At 42.2% G+C, this 22824-nt stretch overlaps 1 protein-coding gene across 4 annotated transcripts in view; it reads left to right on the top strand.

Moving 5' to 3' along the window:
* KCNMA1 (potassium calcium-activated channel subfamily M alpha 1) overlaps window positions 1-22211 on the top strand; it is a 755545-nt gene extending 733334 nt beyond the window's left edge. For 2 of the 4 annotated variants that reach the window (XM_061161903.1, XM_061161909.1), the window contains 3 exons: window positions 1166-1360; window positions 3679-3797; window positions 6256-8937. In XM_061161903.1, coding sequence (XP_061017886.1) covers window positions 1166-1360; window positions 3679-3797; window positions 6256-6505 — 564 coding nt within the window. In that variant the 3' untranslated portion in view covers window positions 6506-8937. Of the gene's footprint in view, window positions 1-1165; window positions 1361-3678; window positions 3798-6255; window positions 8938-15966 lie in introns of those variants that run through there. The other 2 variants (XM_061161908.1, XM_061161907.1) reach the window with 2 other exon arrangements.
* The last annotated feature ends 613 nt before the right edge of the window (window positions 22212-22824 follow it).

Below are 22824 nucleotides of genomic sequence, written 5' to 3'. Positions count from 1 at the left end.
CTTCAATAACCTAGGGATTCTAGCCTCACTAGCAGCTACCATTTTAACTCAGAGTCCTCCTGGAATTCTTTGCATATAAACTTGATCTTAATGATGGTGCTTATTTTACGGATGAGAAAATCAAAGCCCAGAATGATTAGGCGACCTCCCCCGAGACATAGAACTATGATGGCCAAGCTGTAGCGAACTCATCCTTTACGTGGGTTGTTACCCACTAGATTTTTGCCAGGTGAACTGTCCAAAAAACTGCTGAAATAAAAATGCAGCTGTCTTGCCTAACCTGCTTCAAAAGGTCCATCCATCCTCAAAAGCCACAGGCAAACTTTAGCTTGATATTATTTAGCCTGTTTGATTTCTTCTTACACTGGAAAATGGAAAACAGACCCTTAACTGAGATTTTCCTCGAATTAGGCTGTGTGAAAAATGCCTTTTTGAGCTCTTTTATTTGACATCCTATTAATTTTTTAAAACTCCTATTGTTTTGTTCCTGACAGACCTGTTACGTTTCAGATGTGAGACAAATGTACACATCGAGGGAAACTTCCTTAATAAGCTATATTCGCCTCAGACCACAGAGGTTACTTAAAAACAAAAATACCAGGGTATCCACCTTGTCATACATTTATCTGGCATATTTAATTGATAGAAACTTCTGGTTTAGCCTGTTATCAAAGTATGTGATAAATCATTGAATGCATGGCCTTAGTGATGCTCTTGGCATCTCATTCTAAAGAGAGACGTTCTACCATTGTTGGGGGAAGCAGCTTCCTGGCACGTGGGTTGCAGAAACTCAGAGGCCATCCTGCCTGGGTCCAGCTGCATTTTTTATTACATACGCCCAGAGTCCCTTAGCAAGCAGGAGAGGAAGCCGTATTTACATCCCTACTGGCACCAATTGTGGTAAACACTAACCATTTCGACTTTAGCCCTTTAATAAAAATCCACTGAATTTCAGGTTTTAAAGTCAGGCTCATGGCAGAACCAAGTAGGAGAGAAAAGAATGGAATAATTGGAGGCTGCTGTCTTTTCACTTCCCACATAAAACTATTTGAAGAGACAGGCCAGAACTTTAAACAGGAGACATCAAGAAAAGTTGTAATTTGAATGTCGGTTGTCGTGACTTTAGGGTGTGTGCTTAAAGGACTTTGCTCCCATCTCTTCCCAGACATACTTCAATGACAACATCCTTACCCTGATACGGACCCTGGTGACTGGAGGAGCCACACCAGAGCTGGAGGCTTTGATTGCCGAGGAGAATGCACTGCGCGGGGGCTATAGCACCCCCCAGACGCTGGCCAACAGGGACCGCTGCCGTGTGGCCCAGTTAGCGCTGCTGGACGGGCCCTTTGCAGACCTGGGGGTGAGTTCAGGGGGCAGAGGGCACCTGAGCCTGTTACTTGGAAAATGGCCAGATCTGAATGTGTCAGGCTAGACCTCTGCCTTTGCTTCTTTCCACATGAAAAGAGCTATCAGAGGTGATGCTTATGGTTTACTGTGTATCAGGCACTGTGCTTTACATGGATTCATTCATTTAATTCCCATGGTGACCCTTTGGCATAGGTTCTCTTATCAGATGCTCTAAGGAAACTGGGGCTCAGAGAAACTGAGGACTGGCCCTATCAGGGAATTTGCACCAGGGATGTTGGCTTCAGAGTCCATGGGCTTACTGACTCTCCTAGAGTATCTTCTGCCACAAGATGGGAGGCATCAGGTGGTTTCAGATGCACACAAGTTAGGGAACCCATTCTGCAGGTCTTAGCATGGCTCAGGGCTACTTAACCCCAACTCTACATTGGTCTGCCAGAGTGCCTGAAGCAAGCTGGAATGTGGCGCCCAAAGGGAGGCATGGGTCGCCTCTGGAGCAAGGAGCGGAGCTAGGGGAGAGTGACTAGTTCCAGCCTCGGAATTAGGAGACCTCAGTCTGGAATTAGAGACATAAAGGACCCACATGAGATGCTATTGGTTGGGCCAGTGGGTCTAGAGGCACATAATAAGCTATGATATTCTGAAAACCACTAATGTCAGGGTCAGGCCCAGAGTCCTGGCCATCAGTGTTTTTTAAAAGCTCCTGTGGAAGAGGGCATGGCAACCCACTCCAGTATTCTTGCCTGGAGAATCCCATGGACAGAGGAGCCTGGTGGGCTATACAGTCCATAGAGTCATAAAGAATCAGACAGGACTGAAGCGACTTAGCACACATGCACGTGGGCTATTAATTCTGAATGTGGACTCAGTCACTCCCCCACTGCCCTCCCTGCTACACAGGTGACCCGTGCCTCCCTTTGGGTTCCACGCATCAGCCTGCTTCAGGCACTTTGGCAGAAGTATGCAGTCTTAATTGACCCTTATTCCCAGCCCAACTCCATGAATGTATTCAAGGGCTGGAACCAACAGTCTTAAGAGCCAGTAAGCCTAGTGTATGAACAGTACTGCCTGCCACCCAGAAAGTCCAAACAGTGGAGAAGGAGCCAAGGAAAGGGTCACTTTCTCCATGTCTTCTGAAACTGTGATGCTAATTTGCACCGTGTTTTAGCTTGGTGAGGGACAAAAATCTATGTTAGACTTAGAGCTTCTTTAAAAGGTCATCTCCATAGCTAGTGGCTCTTGTTATCTATCATTTCCTCACTGGTACACCTCAGTGGTAAAGAATCTGCCTTCCAATGCCGGAGATGTGGGTTCAATCCCAGGGTTGAGAAGATCCCCTGGAGAAGGAAATGGCAACCCACTCCGGTATTTTTGCCTGAGAAAATTCCATGGACAGAGGAGCCTGGTGGGCTACAGACCATGGGGTACCAAAAGAGCCGGATATGACTTAGTGACTAAACAACACTTTAAAAGAACAAAGACTTTAAATAATGATAAGATCTGGCTCCAGTTGTGTTCTCTAGTATGAGGCCCATCTGGCAGTTTCAGTAACAGGAAGGACAGATGCAGTCACTTTATTCCCAATGAAGTCAACCCTTGGTGCCCTTCCTGAATTAATACCTGAAGCTAGCTGGCTGCAGGAAGCCAATGCTTCTGGGTGAGTTTGCTTTCACATTCCTTATCTGGCCCCAGACCCTTGGAAAGCGACTGTGAACTGATTAGAACTGTGAATCCCAGTTATTCAGCCTGCAGACCTCCAGCTCCTGGGGAAACACATTCTCTTCCACCCTTGCCATCTCCAAGGTCTGTAAATTGTGCTTTTCACACAGTCCTTCTCTGAAAGAGCCTGTCACTATAGTGCCTGGTGGGGTCTTTTCCTCTGGTAGTGATCTTAATTATCACTTGAGCAGTTTTGACAACACGGTCAGATCACTGTGGTTGCAGCTGAGCTGGGGCTAAACATCATCACCATTTTGCAGAGCTGATTTCTTCTCCTTAGCCGAACAGACATCTGAGACCTTCAAGCTTATATCATACCTCCCAGCTCCTTAGAGCTCTCATTGCTGCAGATGGAAAACTGGAGAGAACCAGAGGAAAACCCATTCTTATTTGATCCCCAAAAGTCACCAACATTGGGGTGTAGGCTATAAAGCACATTTAACTTCTTCAGCCACTGTTCCTCAGCACAGACCCTCCGACTCAGGAGACACTAATATGAGCTTTCGTGAAAAGGCCCTTCTCACCCACCCCCAGGACCTTTACTTTCAGGCAAATAAAAATGATTTTTCTCTCTGTTCTTTTGTTGTCTCCCAGGATGGTGGTTGTTATGGTGATCTGTTCTGCAAAGCTCTGAAAACATACAATATGCTTTGTTTTGGAATTTATCGGCTGAGAGATGCTCACCTCAGCACCCCCAGCCAATGCACAAAGAGGTGAGTATGTTTCCATTCTGCCCTCCCACCCGAAGGCAGAGACAGAAATGCCCTCTCTTGTCTCCTACAATGAGGGCAAAAGTCTACATGCATGTTCTCAACATGCAAATTGCTCTGCTCATATTAAATCCAGTGCTGACTTTGGTGGTGGTTATGGGAAGCTTTTTTCTTTCATTACAATAGCAAGTATAAAGACATTGTGGGGAGAATTCAAGTTTTATGGGATAGTTCCATCCATCCCCTAATTACACAAGTCTGAAGGAAAACGTGTCCTCCAAATTCCTACTCCTGGGATAATTCTGTTGGTATCTCATATAGAAATATTTCATATTGCTACTGTTAAAGTAAATGGTTCCTTTGCCCTGTCTTAGACATATATATATATATAGATAGATATCTATGTTAGTATATCTATGTCTATCTATATCTATCTATTTATCTATCTATCTATCTATCTATATATATATATATATATATATATATATGTATACACACACACACACATGTATACCTGTCATTGTTGTTTAGTTGCTCAGTCGTGTCCGACTCTTTGCAATCCCACAGACTGTAGCCTGCCAGGCTCCTCTGTCCATGGGATTTCCCAGGTAAGAATATTGGAGTGGGTTGCCATTTCCCTCTCCAGGGTATCTTCCTGACCCAGGAACTGAACCCACGTCTCCTGCTTGGCAGACGGATTCTTTACCACTGCACCACCTGGGAAGCTCTCCCTCTCTACGTGTGTATATATATATATATATATACACACACACACACAAGCACATATATATACACATATTTAATTTTTATTGGAGTATAGTTGATTTGCAATGTTGTGTTAGTTTCAGGTGCACAACAAAGTGATTCAGTTATGTATATATTCTATTTTCAAGAAAACATATATTTTTACTTAACATATTTTTCAGTTGACTCACCTTTTTACTTTTATATATTTATTTTAAAGAAAGCTATATGTTATTACCTGAAGCAGAAAAAAGATTACAGTTCATGTATGCTAGTTACATTTCTCTAATACACTTTAAAGTAAATTCGTAGCAGCCTAAAATTAAAAGTACATCCTATGCATGAGACAAGTGCTCGGGCCTGGTGCACTGGGAAGACCCAGAGGAATCGGGTGGAGAGGGAGGTGGGAGGGGGGATCGGGATGGGGAATACATGTAACTCCATGGCTGATTCATGTCAATGTATGACAAAACCCACTACAATACTGTAAAGTAATTAGCCTCCAACTAATAAAAATAAATGAAAAAAAAAGAAACAAACAAACAAAAAGTACATCCTAGAATTGTCAAAGTCAGTGTGTTTGTATAATATACCTCAGGAAACCATGCCATGGAGATGAGTGTTTCTCAGAACTACTTGCAGAGTAGAATCTCTGGGGGTGCTTTCTAAAAGTACTCTGATTACTCTGACTTTACTGGTATGAAATGAAAATATGAAGTTTGAATGCCCAGAGGATATACAATAGTGCCAGAATTGAACATAATTTCTGTAGTCTAGCGGATTCTCAAAGTTAGGTGAACATGTGAATCATCTGTAAAACGTATTAAAACACAAATTGCTTGATTCCCAATCCAGAGTGTCTGACTCAGTAGGACTTGAGTGGAGTTGCTTAAGAATTTGCATTTTAACAAGGACCTACTGTATAGCACAGGGAACTATATTCAATGTCTTATAGTAACCTAAAATGGAAAAGAATCTGAAATCGATCATATATATATATATATAACTGAATCACTTTGCTATACACCTGAAAGTAACACAACATTGTATATCAAGTATACATCAGTTTCAAAAAAAATTTACATTTTTAAGAAGTTCTCAGATGATGCTAATATATCTGGCCTGAGAACCACACTTTTGAAATCCATTTCTAGAAATGAAATGGTGAGTTTTTAGTCATATCTGATATTAATCAGGGAAAAAGGTGATCTTTGAGGAGAACAGTTAAAGCCTGAGGGACATACAGGCAGGGAGGTGTTTTATAGCTTTCCATTTAGTGAAGTCCTTCACCAATGTTGAAAAGATAAAGAGGGAGAAAGGACTAAGGTTTTGCTAGATGTAGGTAAACAAAGATACTGTGATATGGGTATGAGATTGTTGTAACATTCTAGGATAAGAGATGCAGTGCAGTCCTTGAAACCTCCTGCATATGCTGTGCATCTCAGGATCAGAAGGGAACTTGATATTGTGCTGAAGTGGGTATACAGACCACAGGAAGTACCACTTGTTTCTCCCTTGTCTAGCGCTAATTCAGAATCTCTGGGAGGGCTCATGGCTGACTTCCTCTGTGGAGCTAAACAGATTTTGTTCCACTCCGAAGACACTGTCTAAGGCCTTGGGCTGGCTGGAATCCTCGGGTAGACCTGGTTTGGTTCAGAGAGGTGAAATCTCCACCACATTATCCTCATTCTGTGACTTCTTTACTCTCCGCATCCAGGTATGTCATCACCAACCCCCCGTACGAGTTTGAGCTCGTGCCGACGGACCTGATCTTCTGCTTAATGCAGTTTGACCACAACGCCGGCCAGTCCCGGGCCAGCCTCTCCCATTCCTCCCACTCGTCCCAGTCCTCTAGCAAGAAGAGCTCCTCTGTCCACTCCATCCCATCCACGGCAAACCGACAGAACCGGCCCAAGTCCCGGGAGTCCCGAGACAAACAGAAGTACGTGCAGGAAGAGCGGCTCTGATGTGTGTATCCACTGCCTCCGTGTGTGAAACTGTATCTGCCACTCATTTCCCCAGTGGGTGTTTCCAACAGTAACTTCCCCCATTTTCCCCTGTAGTCCCCCCCATTTTTTTTACACATATTTGCATATGTATGATAGTGTGCATGTGGTTGTCATTTTTATTCCACCACCATAAAACCCTTGAGCACAACAGCAAATAAGCAGACGGACCAAAAGTTATTTATGATTCTAGGGGAAAAATAACCCAAAGGCATGCTACAGACATAAATAGCTCACTGCAGGAATGAGTTCACAGATGAGAAGGGAGTGCTTGTGATCCCCATGTCAGTTATGCAAAGCAAGTTTAGTTAGTGCAGAAGAGAAGTTTATTCTGATGTATCAGTTTTATCAGGGTGCTTTGGGTTTTGATTTTGTTGTTTTTATTTTCCTTTCTTTCCTTCTCTTGATTTTTTTATATATACACAATAATATATATATATATATATATACACACACATGTATTTGAAATAAGCAACCCAAAAGCAACAGAAACATATCTATCGGTTGTTTCTACTCTCTGGGCAGAAGTATCTCAAAGCATTTGAAAGTCTTTCGCCATTTGTGTAGATGATGAAGCACTTGCTTGTTAGAACATCAGAGATTTTTTTTAGTTACTCACCAAGGCCTTTTGTCCCAGAGTTAGCTTCCTTTGAGAGTCTATAGGAACATTTCTACCCTTACTGTGGCGGAAAGACTAGTATTCCCTTCTTGGATGTATCAAATGCAAGTCATTTCATTTAAGTGAAAAGAGGTTTGATTGCATATTGTTATTCTGTCTCCTTATGCTGCCATATGAATAGCTATGTTTTTTCTCTCACTTTTGACATTTGGGATGAAAAGCCATATGTATCATAAATATCAGATGTAAGTCATTAAAAACTGCCTTCCTGGGACTTTTACATCTTTTAAAAGGTGAATTACCTACCTTATGTACAGAATAAATAATGCTCAGGAAAGAGCAAGTATTTTTCCACGCATTCTCTGGGGACCTTTTTACTCCCCTTTGTTTGATCAGCTAGGGCCCCAATGCCATGGAGGAGCAAGGGCTGGGGCCATGGTAGAGAGAGAGGAAGATAAACCCAGCAGCAGATCATGTTTTTCTAGAAGCCAGCATGCTAAATAAATCAGAATATAGGAGGATCAAGCCACAGTTGACTCCACAAAGACAAAAGCCAGCTTCAACTGTTGGCACAGCTGCATGATGCTGGCTGTTCCAGAGCAGAAAGCCAGTGGGAGAAATTCCTCATCGTCAGTTTCTTTAACATAGCCAATTTACTTAGGCAGGTGAATGACAGTCATAGAGAAGGACCCCTTGTCATTAACAGATGGGAGAGAAGAAAAAGAGTGCAACAGTGAGCCAAACACATTTTGGTATAATTCTTTTTTTCTTTCATTTTCTTTCTTTTTTTAAACAGTTAGTAAGCATGAGCAAAAAAGTAGAGAAATACCCTTTTTTCAATATGCAGTTTTCAGATATTTTATGCATGCAAACCATGCTTTAGGCAAGGTACAATAGTTCTTAAATATTGGCCAACTCCACCATAATCAAATTCTTGTGAGGATGGACTAGCCTTGGGCTGATATATATATATATATATATATATATATGTAAATATATATATACATATATTTGAAATGTTTATTTGAAAACAGATTTCATTAAACAGCATAGGTGTTGGCGGGGAGGAAAATGTCACAGCTGTAACCATCTCTAAAAAGGTGTTTTTATGGTGAATGTTTTGGGTTTAGATTTTGAATCCCCTGTCCCCCTAAGCATGATAGTTTTTGAGATCTGCTTGCTGTGTGAATTGACAAGCACTTTTACTGACGAAATAGTGAGGCTTAGTCAAAATCTCCATCCCCACACCCAAGACAGGGCAAGGCAGTGTTCTAATCAGTATTCGAGTGGGCAATCATTGATCATGGATATTAAAAAACCCTATGAGTGGAAGATTTTTTCAAATTATTTTTGTCCCTATGTATTGATTTATACATTACATACAACTATCTTTTTTATATATAACTATATATATATACATATATACGTATATATATGTATATGTATATATATACATACACATACATATCCCCTAGTTTTGGATCATGAAGAGCTATTCATGCATTCTTTGCAAAGGAGGTTATAAAGTTATGCCCTCAGAACATTTATAACTATAAGAATGTGCCAGTTAAAGTGCTCAACAGGAAATATGACAGTTTAAAAGCATTGTAAAACTCACATAGCTTACTTCTCTCTCTAAAGTGCAACAAGGATGAATAGAATGGGCCAAGGTATGACAATTAATGGTTCTGCATGAACTAGCCACTGCTGGGGGTTTTCTTCTATAACGTTGTCCTTGTGAAAACTTTTGTGAAATTAAAAAAAAAAAAAAAAGGAGTTACAAATTTTATTCTGTTATTGGTTTGTTTATTTTTATTTTTATTGTTCTGTTTGTGGGTTTATTTATTTTGTTTTGCTTTATTTTCCCCCCTCCCCTCCTCTCCCCTTCCTTCTTCTCCCCCTTCCTCCACTTTCTAAATTGCTCAGTGCAATGAGGCTGTCCTGCTGCTACCGCTAGACCCCTTAGAGTTTGTTTTGGTGTTCTTGGGGTTGGGGTTGGGTAATCTGGGGGGAACTTCTCTCCATCTGGCTTGCCTTTCAATCTGCACGTGGCCTCCCTGCCCACCTTGGTACCTTGCTCCAAGTCCAAAAGCATTTTCCCATCAAGAAACCCAGCTTCCTCCACCTCCCCCCATTACCATCACCCCAACCGAGTACCCCATCAGTCTGTCCACATCTCTGTGTCTATCTTGGCAAGACCAACTAAATCAAGTGATAATGCCAAGTGATAAACTTTTCTGGAAAACATTTGCAGCTCTTCCACTTGGCAAACCTGCTTCTTGGTGAATAGTTTACCCTCCTTTCGATTTAAACCAGGAGGATTATTAATGGTTTAAAAAAAAAAATGGTCTCGTTGAAGTTGGATCAGAATGACTCCCAAATTAAAGCTGTTCAGCTATATGTATCAACTCAATAGCCCATACCCAGTTATCTGGGGGCTGATGATTCAGTCTCTGTATTACCTGGGTGTCTTCTCCCACCCGCCTTTCAGACATTTGTGAAATCCCAACCAGAGATTGGGCAGATAGAGAGAAGTAAATCCAAAATGCGTTTTATAAACAATCTGTTAGCAGCTGTGATGAGATGATCTTGTGATGGGAATGGAGTGGGAACAGACTGACTTGCAATGAAATTTGGGGATGTTCCCTGGACTTCAGGCATACAATTGAAAGTTGATTGTACTTGGCTAATGATATATTCAGTGATGAAAAAGGTATCATTATTACTTCTATTTTTTACGAGTCCAAACTACTATATTGTCCTTTCCTCAGTTGAGTGAAGAATCTCTTCCATTGTTTTCTATGTGACCCCCAAACTTCTTATCCGTCTTTCAGGTTCTCTTAGGAAGGAGACATTCAAGGTTTTCATGTGATACCTCTTCTCTTTCCCCTCCCCACCCAAAAAATAAGTAGGTCAGGGTGGAAAATGAAAGGTTATTTGAAGAGAAAGTATGTGTACTTAAAGAGAACAACAGCTAGAAACTCAATTATCTGCACCATTCTAAAAGAGAAGCAATTTGTAAGCCATTCAGTTCAATTTGTTTTAGGCTTTGAAAGGGGTGAAGCTTAAGTAAGTGGATAGACCAGGAGGCACAGTGAAACCTCAGCCTCAACACTCAGGTGATCATGAAATCAACATCCCTAATGGCTGCTACACAGGCCCCTTCCTGAAGCCAGTTCAAATGGAGAGAGAGAGACTTGGACCCTTACAATTAGATTTCTACCACCATTAGGAGAGGTTTCAAATTCTGAGTTTGTTTAGTCACTAAGTAATGTCCAGCTCTTTTGCGACTCCATGGACTGTAGCCTGCCAGTCTCCTCAGTCCATGGATTTCCCAGGCAAGAATATTGGAGTGGGTAGCCATTTCTTTCTCCAGGGGATCTTCCAGACCCGGGGATTGAACCCAGGTCTCCTGCATTGCAAGCAGATTCTTTACCATCTGAGCCACCAGGGAAGACCATACAGGTTTTGACCCAGAACCTTACTCTCATTATGTGCTCAATAAGTATTTTTGAAATAAATTGATCTTAAATATTGTTATATCTTTAGTTGTTTGATAGATTATCTTCACCTCCTTGGTTTATCTTATGAAAATTCAAGGAATGCCTGTAGGTGTTTCACAGTGCTATCATGCTGTTGGCACTTTCTTGGGGTGAGTACACAGCTTCTGAGAGAAGGGAACAGTCCTGTGAGTTCAGTGAGAGGAGAGACTTGACTGTACCTCCTGCCAGCATCATCAAGATCCCAGATGACCAGAAAAACCTTTTGACTGGCTCCTCTTCAGCATGGGAAAAGCTGAAAGGTGTCTGCATCCCAATAGAGACAATTAAATCAACCTGCCAGGTTTCTATAGCAACAGGCTCCTGAAGGAGAAAGAAGAGGGTGCAGAAACTTCAGGGACTGCGGAAGTCAAGGCAGGGTAAAAAAAATCAGTGTCTCAATCAGCTTCTTTCAGCCCATCACTGCTTTGTCATAAGGTGATGAAGTAGATGTGGGCACCTGTCACTAACCTGGTAGACTGTGTCCCACCAGGAGGTTGTACATCCATCATCTAGGGAGGTAAGAGGGATTATCCCCTGCCACTTGAAAGAGAGGAGTGAAAAGTCAGTCCTTATGGAGTGTCAGGAGGAGGCAGTTGTTCTGCTTAGGGAACAGCAGCATCAGACTTAAAAGGGGTCAAATAGAGTCACACCGGACAACTGCAAAGGAGCAAGACAGCTTTTATAAGGGAAAATTACTCTGATTCTATTGCAGTTTTCATTTCTAGGAACTAGCCATACTTTGTCCTTGGAAAGGAAAGGAGACAGTAGGGATGGGTGGAGTCCACTGGGGCCTTGGGGTCTGCTGGGCGGAGGGCGAAGGCCAGACTAGCTCTCAGAAGCTCCCACATAGGATTACCTTTGAAGGATTGAGCTCTTTGTTAGCTCTTACTGTTCTCAACTATTATCTCTATCCAAATGGAATCTTTCCCTTTCAAGCCCTTTCTGTTTCAACCTCAGGTAGTGGTATAGCAAGAAGAGGCCCAATTATTCCAAATACCTTTACTGTATCATCATCTCCCTTTTCATGTGCTCTTCTCATGGGAGTGTTAAGAGAAAAGGCCAGATCCCACAGCACTGACAACCCACAGAGCCAGAAAACCCAGCAGTTATGTCAGCCCAGATCACAAGCCCTTCTCTGCCATAGCCCACTCCTCTGGGATCCTTCATGGCTGGAGGAAGTCCTGACCCTTATTCTAGACCTTCAAATGCCAGTGATGAAAGGAGCAACGGAAGACACAGATGGCTTGCAGGTGGGGTAGGGCACCTGCCAAGTTGAAAGCCAATATTTCAGACACAAGTACCACTGGATGCTGTCACCCCTTCCTTTCCTCCTCTTCCTAAGGAGGGATATTCAGTCAATTCCTTATTCCCCATCTCTGCTGCCACAATCCCCATTCTTCTGGCCAGCACCCAGGTTTACACACCTCAGTTCTCCACCCCTAGTTCATCTGTAATCACACCAAAAGCTATCCCCTATTCTTATGTCCTTTGGCACTGAGAGTACTCATATTCATGCTAAACTTATGCGTGGTTAACTAACCATAACTAAAACCTAACACGCTCCAAGTGCTTACCATGAGTCAGACACTCTTCTAAGCATTTTATGTATATTAACTCATTCAGTTCTCCAGACAACCTCAGATGTAGATGCAGTTAGTATTTCCATCTGAAAGATACAGAATTCAAGGGACAGATTTGTTCAAAGTCACCCAGCCAGGAAGTACCAGAGAGGTGTTTAAAACTAAAGTCCATGAACTTTATGCTATAATGCCCCCTAATATTACCAACGATACTGATAGCCTTAACAGCTCACATTGACGTATCATGTATGTAGATAAGTGCTTCATGGACACTAACCCCTTTCATTCAAACAGCACCATTAGAAAGATCATTAGCCTCATTTTACAGAAGAGAAACTGAAGTTAAGATAAATTATGTAACAACCCACTCTGAGCCAGCAATTAGTATGTGAGAGAGCCAGATGCCCTTGGCCTTACCTACTGTCCTATGCCATCTCCTTGGTTGCAGTGGGTGGCTTGTGGCCTGTCTGGTCTTCATAGGTGATGCCTCCCAATGGCAGTGTCATGACTCTCTACAGTTATTTTCTGGGTTTGATCTTATTCTACCAGCCTACTTGTCAAGAATGAAATGCCACTCCTTCCTTGACTTGAGGCACATCACACCTTCTACTCACAGTGATGACACCATGTATCACATCTTCAAGAACTTATTAACAAATGAATTCTTTTTCTTTGGCAGGGAGGAGGGCCTCAAAACCAGATCCATCACCCTTCTCATTCTAGGGATAAAAATAAAGCCCCCAGAAGTCTTTCTGGCTTGTAGGGTGTGGCAGGGAGAGGAGACCCCCTCAGGGCTTTGGATTGACTTTGGACCACTCCAACACTCACTTGAATTCCTTCCCTGAGTATTCTTCCTTATGACCAATTTTGTAAGCACCCAGTGATGCAGCTCCTTCCTTGGAAGGCAAAGTTTGATAACCCAAAGTGTCATTGTCATAGCAAGGCTCTCTCCATTGGAGCAGAATGACTGGCAGTCATTAAAGTGTGGTTCCTATCAAGCCTTTTGGGAGAAGCACCTTTGCCCCTACCCATTTTAGCATTCATCTGTTTCCATTTCTTCAACATCTTATCTAACCAAGTCTCCAACAACATAGCTGTTTATATCTTACAAGGCACCTGAATTAAAAAGCCTGTTTCTCAGGCATAATGAAAACCTCAACTCATCACCAGGATATGCTTTAAAACAACTCCTTCTGTGCAGAAGCTGAATGGCCAACACAAGGATGACTCTGCTTAGATTATTTTTATGGCAAGAAATGTAAAAGGAAAGAGAGAAAGGCACTTAAATGGGGAAATAATGCTCTCTTTCTTATAGACAGCAGAAGGAAATTGATACTCTCTCTGCCATGAAAGGTCAAAATGCCAACTTTGAGCTGAACTGTAAAGACTAAATTCTGAACAATTATTCTCTGCAGCAGTTGTAAAAATTTCAGCAAATTGCAGCTGTCTTAGGTCTTTCACCCAGAAGACCTACTCGTTTCCATCAGCAGAGTTCACTCTCCCTTCCAACCTGGCATGTCCAACCTAGCACTAAATCCTTTTGCAAAATCAGTCCACAGAAGGGGACAGCCAAAACCAAGGGCAGCTCAGGCAAACAGCACAGACACTTTCTGAAAATCATCCTTACAATGAAACCATTGGAAAAAGTCATAGTTGGAAATTGTTTCAGCGGCCTGGCAATGCTTTTAAAACATGATAACCATCATACTTTACTCCTCTCTGAAAGGTTAGTTTAATCGTAGATCACAAAAAAATTGGTTTCCACAAATGCATAATGGTTCATCTGTGTCACACTTGAACTAAATGGTTTTTTAAATGGAGTTGAAATTATTTTGATGTGTACACAGTCCCGGATTTCTATACAACCTTTTTTAACCAGCCCATCAGGAACCTTGCCTCTAAAGCCTCATTAATAATTCAGATGTGCTGATGACTTTAAAAGATCTATGGAATTGAAGCTTAGGAGAAAAAAAAAAAAACTCTGCTTGACAAAAAGATAAATGAATGTAGAAAGAAGCTGTAGGAGTCTGGCAAGCTGTAGATCATCTCAGAACAGATTGTAACTTTATCATTCTGTCAGGGGGAATAATTTAAAGCACTTAATCAGTTAGCTTCACTGTGAGGATGTAGCATTATGAATTCCTATCGTCCAATCTGTTCAAATCAAAGTGAACTTAATTATAATAGGTGAGAGAGCCAGTGCAGGAAGGAGAGGGGGGTGGAGAATGATGCAAGAGGCAGGAAGTTTCCTGAGGAGGGGGTATGAGGAGCTGCTGAACAAAGGATAGTGAGTGGGCTTTCTCAAGGCTCAACTTAGTTTAGTGTCTACTCCGGGGGCCCAGGGCCCTGGACACAGCAAGAGGAAGCATGGACCAAGGAGAGACAAGCAGAGTGGTCATGAGCTGATCATAGGTGTCGGATCTATAAATCATTAGCCATACAGGGACACATACGCATGGTGCTCTATCAGAATCAAGCCAGGTGAGCAATTTTGTTAACATATCCATCCAGGACCACCGACAAGGCAGTTATGAATTGTTCTGAAAGACAGAAAAGGAGGCCAGAGAGGCCATCGTCTCTATAGCAGTGGGCGTGCTTGAAAGTTTTTCCTTTTTCTTTGCTTTTCCTAAAAGCCACTAAAATGAGGCATATGATTCTCAAGTTAGAATGCACTGTTTGCCCCAGTTCCTTTGTATCTATAGATGTGGCCGATTTCCCAGAATATTCCAGTGTAAAAAGAGGTAGGGATAAGGGCTGGGTCTTGTGAAATAGCACTAACTGCCAGGAGGATGCTAGGCCATTTCATCCTCACCCCAGCCTCTGAATGCCCTGACTCAGCATTCTCTTCCAGCCTTCTCTGGATCTAGGGTGAGAATGAAATGCCAAGACTCTGTCAAGCTCCCTTGTTGACAGCTTGGGTGATTATAGTCAGTTAAGATAGTGCCACTAGGAATTCTTTTCATAACTTCATACCAACAGAGAGTTTTATTGAAATTAAAGCCATCTCAAAAGGCTTTTAAAACATTGGTTGTTAATCTAATGTTTCACCCTCACTGGCCAGCAAAAATCTGTGGGCTTACTTTAAGACTCCCAAAACTGGCTTCAAAAGAAATAAAGGAGTATTGTAATTGAGATATACCTTTAAGTGAGCTTGTACAAGCAAAGCCAATTAAAGGCCGGGAGGAGATTCTGGGAGGAGATTCTGGGAGGAGAATCTGCTGCAGCAGATTCTAGATCTCTTAATCTGTGGAAGGGACAGTGTCCCTTCATCTCCACTCAAATCAACGGATGCACAAGTCTTTCTTTAGGTGCAACACCCATGCCTAATACTTGTTATATTCATCAACTCCTCACCACCAAAGCTTTTCAGGCCACCAAAGGAACCCCAGAGAACACTGCCAGAGTTAATCTTCCAACCCCTCTTTATTCTCTGAAGTCCACCCCTGGTGCCTCCAGGTCCCAATAGCCCGTTGGTTCGTCACTTGCTACAGGCAGCAGAGGTATGTTTCAGGTTCTGGGGTTCTCCCTACACTATACCGTCTCTTTTAGCAATTACTCACTGTCAGCTTCTCTCGATTACCTTTTTGCATTTTTCAATGAACTTTCCAAAATCTTTGGCCTAGGACTAATTAAGCTTCTAATTTCTCCTTCTTGTTCTCTATCCGTTTTGCCCTTTAGCAGAAAAGAAATGGTTTACAGATGAACCGGATAATGCCTATCCCAGAAACATTCAAATCAAGCCCATGAGTACCCACATGGCTAACCAGATCAACCAATATAAATCCACAAGCAGCTTGATTCCACCAATCAGAGAAGTTGAAGATGAATGTTGACTCCCAGGAGACCAGAACTATTTTTTTTAAAGCCTGACAAACTTCATAAATGGTGACGTGACTTTTCTTCCTCTTAACATGCTTTATCACTGGTGGAAACGTTAGGATAAGCAAGAATTGCAAGAAAAATAGACAGATCTTTCTCCTTGTCTGCCTTGAATATTGCTTCCATGTATTTTGGAAAAGAAAATGATTTCACTTATAAATGAACATACTAAAATAGTCCTGTATAGCCTCTAGCATTTTAAATTATTTTTATTTATTAGAAAGAAAATATATATTTTTTCTTTTTTTCTCATTGTCAAATATCTTCCCTATATCTAACAATGCAAAATCAAAATGCCTAAGTGGCCAGACTCCTTAATGCATACTTCTCTTCTTTATCTCTTTCTTTGAGGAGAGTGATGGTCACCACCACAATTAATTGTAATTAAGGAAACTGGATTATTAAGGCAATTTTAAAATGGCCCAATAATGTAAACATGTATTTTAGTAAATTAAAAAAAAAAAAGACAAAAGGGGGCAGGTGAATTTCCTGGATGGACGTGTATTTTGGCTACACTGACACCAGCTGTTAATAAATGGAAACACTTATTTTCACATTCAAAAGTCATATTTTTGTAGTTTTAGTTTTCATCCTGTATTTCTTATCCTTTTGTTCATATATTTAAAGGGGAGACCTTCTTGCAGCTTTTCTACAAATGCCAGATCGGGTTTACCCTGCCAACTAACAATACCAGGAGGGTTGTGAGCATGCCTGGGATGTGGAAGTTGAGGACCAGATGCACAGAAGACATTTCTCTGTTTGTTGTCCAATGGCGGGGACTCCTACATGCTGTTATGCTTCTCATTTCATATCTCCAAACCAACCGAGCAAGTAATTTCAACTTTGGTAAGGTCTGGTGGACTCTCTCCCTATCTCCCAAGTCCAGGGCTTTTAGCCTGAAAGTTTGTAAACATCAATTAACAGTTCTACTTAAGAATAGGATGGGATAACACATTTATGAGATTCACTGAGTTTTTGTGTAAAAGCCAGAAAAGTTTCGTGATCGAGGAGACGACTTTTGCCCAGATCTAAATTTTGCAGGCTTTTTCTTTAGTTGCTGGGACAAAACACACAAACTTGTTACAGAAACCTAAAAAATAATAACACAAGGACAGCTACGAATACACTTAATACAGACTATTAGAAAAGGCCTTTAAAAATTACCAGCGATGAAATCCTATGTATCAGCCACTTCAAACTGTGGTCAAAAAAGATTTCTCTAGCCATCAGACACAATTCTAATGTGTCTGAGCTCTGATGTTTGCATGCTCAGTGTCACGGCATCCCAGCAATTATTCCATTCCAAACGATTTTCAACTTCAAAATGGTAAGTCTTTGATAGAATCATCAGGGTCTCTGGAGCAGCATGAGTATGATTTTTATTTTCTTAAAAATGTTAATTGTGGACACTAAAAAAAAAAACTAACCAAAATATCCCCTGAAAGTCCCATGCTATCTCTTCCATTAGGCCATGACCCCGTGGTACATAGTATGTTACTGCAAATCAGATCAGAGCCAAGCAATGAAACCATCATGAAAACATGTCCACTAAGTACTCCAATTACCACCATAGGCAAAATGAGCTTCCAACTCTGTCCGGTCCCTGCAGAGCCAATGTCGTGTTTCCACCTTGTAGGCATCGTCCTGAAGTGACTTGTCAGACTGTGGTTACCCTGTCGTCACATTTTGTAGAATTAGTCCTATAAAAGTATTGTGAATATAATGTATGTCCAATTGGATCGTTTAAAAACTACTTATAACCAATCACTAGTCTACTCAGCAGACTAAAATGATGTCAGCAGTCTCTATTCAGGCTTATACACATTTCTTGGTTTCCAACAGAAGTAAAATGGGTTTGTGGGGGTGAATCCCTTGCTAAGATTTGACAACTTTTCTGAAAGCTAGGCCTTCTTCTATTATACATAATAATTTTGCATTGGGGTCACCTTCGTATACATTCTTAGTACATCAACCCACGCTCTTTTTTCCTTCATGAACCCTAGTAGGTTACTGATAACTTGAAAACCATTTCTGAATTTGTCTTAACTATTTGGTCTCCTCTGGCAGGCAGTGATGGCCACCACCTAAATGTCCTTCCATTAGAGAACGTTAGGCCACAATGTCCTATGCCCGCTGCCCTCTCTTCCCCATCTCTCCAAACCGAGGCACAATGGAAATGCAAATTCAAACTCCATGCTCTTCACAGCTACAGGTTTGAATATAAACTTTTTTTTTTTTTAATCAAAATGGTGAAGATAGTTTCCTAAAGCAAAGGGCTCTCCTTCAAAAACCAGTTGGCAAGAATCCATTTCCTTCTAAGGTAGAACAAAGTCATGCTGTTTTGCCTTTGTTAATAATCAATTGTTAGGGGCAAGGAAACACAACTATGCATTTTTTTAAAAGGAAATCTATAAAAATGGCTGGTTGTTGGCTCCTTTGGCAAAAACTCATACCTGGTAGATGGCAAATGAAACAAAAGCAGGAACAAGATTATAAGATCATTGAAGGGCTTGGAGAAATGCCAGAGCTTCCTGGTTTGTTTCTATTTGTTGAGCTCTCTGGCCTAGAAGAAGTCCTTACCACCCTCTGACAGACTCCTCTTCCTGGCTATATTCAGCATAGACCAATGATGGCTATCATTGGTGTAGTCTGTGTTATAAGGCTCTGATGTCCCATCCCACTTTAGGATTCCAGAAAAACCATTTTCCCAAATTAATAACTCAAGTGCTTTGGGAATCAGACTCTACAACAGGCTATTGAAAAAGCAGAAAGCACCTACTTATAAAAGCATCATCATCATCTTTTTCATTAAGATAACTCTTACTTTCATCTGAGCAATTTTGTATTTTAAAATAGTCTCGAGCCAAGATAAAACACCTTCAGTAAAAGTGGTTGTGACTAAGGCATAGAGGGAACACCCAGAAGCTCTTTCCTTCCAAAGCTTGGGGCATCTTATGATGTACTTTGTAAAAAATTTAATTGAGGACTTTAAACAAACAGGGAATTAGAACTGTTTGGTTAGGGTTAGAAGGGAAGAAAGTGAGAAGGCATAAGAACATTGGGGATGTTTTCATGTCAAAAAGCAAAAGAGTCCAAGTTTCCTACTTACGGTTTAATTATGATGGTTCAACAAGCTACATCTGCAGATAACTAGCTCTACGCTTAGAAGATGTTCTTGAAACTCTCTGAGTCTCAGTGACCTCATTTGTAAATGAAAGTGATTCATCTAGATGACCCCTAAGGTCCTTTTCAGATCGGAGAGGATGTGATCTGAGTTAAAAGTGGGAGCTTGGAGAAAATCCCTTTCTGTCCTTCCTGCAGCATCACCTAAGCAGTGCCTCTTCTGCTCCGGGCACATGATAGTTAGATTTGTTCCTCTGCTTTACATTTCAGAATCTTTTTAGGTTCAAAATACAAATTTCAAATTTTAAAGTCACCTGAATCATTTTGATGTGATTTTTCTGTGTATTCTTAGGATTTTCTTCTCAATTTCATCCCAGTCTGCCTTTTTTTATTATCTCAATTTCCATCAATCCCTTCCTCTCTAACCCATATCTCCAATATGTAGTTAGAGGCTCACAACCCCCAGATTCTGGATATGAATCTAGGCACTAAGAAGTTACTAGTCTGTTACTAGTCTTACTTCTCACTTCATTTCCTGTCCTCTGTTTATTTGATTTTTTTTCCCTCTCATTAGTAAACCAACTATTTCTTTGCTACATTTCTAACGTTTATCTACCATTTTTCTTTGTCAAAGAGAATCTCAGTTTAAAAAAAAGAAGGAACAAAAGGAGGCAGAGGGGTAGAAAGAGAGAAAAAAATACAAACCAACTGGGATGTAAGTCACCTTACCTTATAAGTGACTGAACAAATCATTCAAATTGGACATGGTATTCCACTGCAGAGTCTGTCCATTCTCTATGGAAGCAGAGGGAAACTAAGATGAGACTTCAGAGAAGGCACTAGAAACTAACTTGTCTTCAGGGCCAAGCTAAGATGTTGAGGCTTCATCTAGAAAGTTATGGAAAGTCACTAAGCGTTTTAAACAAAGAGTAATGAATTGAACCTGTGCAAAAAATGAACCTGTGCATTTTTAGATCATCTGTTTTGAGAAGCCAGTTCTTCCTGGAAGTCATCAAGGGCAGATATGCAGGGCTGAACATTTTCTCAGCAGCATGGAGTTCTCAAAGTCAAAGACTCCAACTCAAACAAACTCCAAGTGAAAACACAGCATGTGAAGTCCTACCTTCCTCAAATAAGTGTTACTGATCCTCATAGCTGTAGAAGCTCCACTGGAAGTACAGAAGTTGGTTTAAGAGCTGGGAGTTGGGGCAATGGTAGTGAATCTAGAAACGGTCCTTTGTGAAAGGAACACTTCATTCGGACCTCAATACAAGAAACTTGTGGAGGAGCAGGAAAGAATGCAGGCAGCTGAGAACTGTTGTATTAATTAGTTCGAAGTGGAAGAAGCTGAGCGTTATCTAAAAAGGCAGGTCTGGCAGTTGAAAGGCATGGAGGAAAATGGAGCTGAGAAGAGGGTCGCAGCAGGTCCTGTGGGATCTGGACATCAGAAGCACAGAGGTATGTACGCAGTGTGTCTGGGTCTCTAAAGGAGGAAGGGTAGGTGTGGAGGATTCTTTGAAGGCAGCAGAATGTGGCAATGGCAACTGGACTTTTACGGGCTAAAAGGAAAAAAAAGTAGAAGCTGCTGGGAAAGGAGATCTCAGGTACTCCAGAATCAGGAAAAGGGGAACTAATAGAGATGGAAACATTAAGAGAAAGAGAGGGTGGGTCATATATGAGGTTGGAAATGAAAGAGACGGAGACTTGGGAGTAAGAAGTAAAAGGACTCACTTGAAGAGGGCAGGGACATGGCCTGTTTCACTGTGGAGTCTGTCGGGATGCCTGGCTCTGGCAGGCAGTCGGGTTGTAGTCTGTGTTACTTTGGATACCGTAGGCGAGGGAGGTTGCACAGGACTTTTAGGTCACGGGAACTCCTCCCAGAGAAGGACCCGAAGGAGGGATCCTGAGGTGTGCTTTCTCTTCTGCCTCCCTGTGCTCGCCCTTTCATTGCTCCCCATTCCCACATCCTGGTGGCTCTGGTTTCAGCGTTGCTAAAACAGACGCGACAGACTGTTGTTTTCGTGGCTTTTCTGGACATACAGCATGAGGAGAGAGGGTTTTTGACTCGGTGAAACCAACCTTAATTTCTAGGTGGATTTCAAATTTAAAAAGCCTTCCTTTGGTTTGTTTATCCCCTTGAGGACGTCTGTGTTTCTTCCTCTCCACCTTGCTGCTTGGCAGAGCAGGGACAGAAGTGACGCCAAAGATCCGCAGCGTGCCTGCCCGGGCCCGCTGCTCAGAATCTCCGATGGAAATGTGCACATGGCAGTGGCACACGCCTGCCGGAGCAAACCGGGGCGTCTGTCGGTGGGATTCAGGGCCAGCGTGAGAAGGCAGCCGACAGGTTGGGGGAGCCCCGCCAAGGTTGATGGAGCCCCATTTCCACACCAAACCAAAGCACCCTGCCCCCCACCCCGCCCCAGAGCAGCCTGCCCCTTCCCTTCCTTCCACTGAGTACAGCCTGACACACTGGACCAGAACTGCAACATTTCAAACATAAACCAAGGTCGGCCTGGAAATCCTAATTAAAAACGTTCCATTCCCAGGTGGCACAATCACATCCTGCGTAAAACTTCTGGCTCACATCCCACCCCCCAGATGCTGAAAGGAAAACCGTCCCTCACTTAACACCAAAACCTCCACTCAACGTTTCTTCAGGGGATAAAGGTAAAAAAAAAAAAAGTATGCTTACACAGAGGTCAGCCTACTTGTTCATTAAGGAAAAAGAGCGTGGCTTATTCATCTGTCTTTCAAACGTTTGATTGTTGGCATGATGATGTTGATGATGGTGGATTACTAGGACCTAACCAAATCGGAGGAGAGACTAAATGCTGGTGCTCTGAAATGATCTACCCTGTCATCTGTAACAACCAGTGATAACTCCCTTGTCTTGTAAAAAGGGTTTGTACATAACTTGTACATGGTTTCATTTTGTATTTTTCGCAGATTAAAAATTTATGTATTTGTGTTCTAAATCGGTGAGCGTGCCTTTTGTCTCCAGCGTCCGCACTTCATGGGCGGGGTGGGGGAGGGGAGAGTGGAGCCTGTGGGTCCCCGTCAGGCTGCTGTGCCCCTCCGGTGACGGCAGAGTTGAGGACAGATCGGAGCCATGGGAATGCCCTTCCACTGCCTTTGCAGCTTCAAGTGCAAACAGAGCCCTGCGCCTCCAAGGAGACTCTGTGTAGGTACCAGCCCAAGACAGCAATGGATGGCAAAGGAGAGGAAGAGCCTCTGTCGTTAGATGTGGTGCCTGGGAGTCAGTCCCTCCAGGGTCACAGCATGGCCAGAGGGCACACACGCTCCTGCGGAAACCTTCAGCATGCAGGTTGCTAAAGAGATGGACAGCTTTTAGGTACACTCTGGGAAGCCAGAACATATCTGTCCTCAGCCACTTGTACCCAAGCTAGATACTCTTTTCCTGATACCTGCACAGCAAAACAATGCTCCTTTCCCATGCATTTGGCATATCAAGATAACCATCAGAAGTTTTCCCTCATCTCACCCCATGCTCACCCCCACAGAGCAATCGATGAAACT

The sequence above is a fragment of the Dama dama genome, chromosome 15 (assembly GCF_033118175.1).
Source record: "Dama dama isolate Ldn47 chromosome 15, ASM3311817v1, whole genome shotgun sequence".
In the NCBI taxonomy this organism is placed as follows: Eukaryota; Metazoa; Chordata; class Mammalia; order Artiodactyla; family Cervidae; genus Dama; species Dama dama.
The sequence above is the reverse complement of the archived record's forward strand: the minus strand, read 5'-3'. Positions and strand labels throughout refer to the sequence as shown.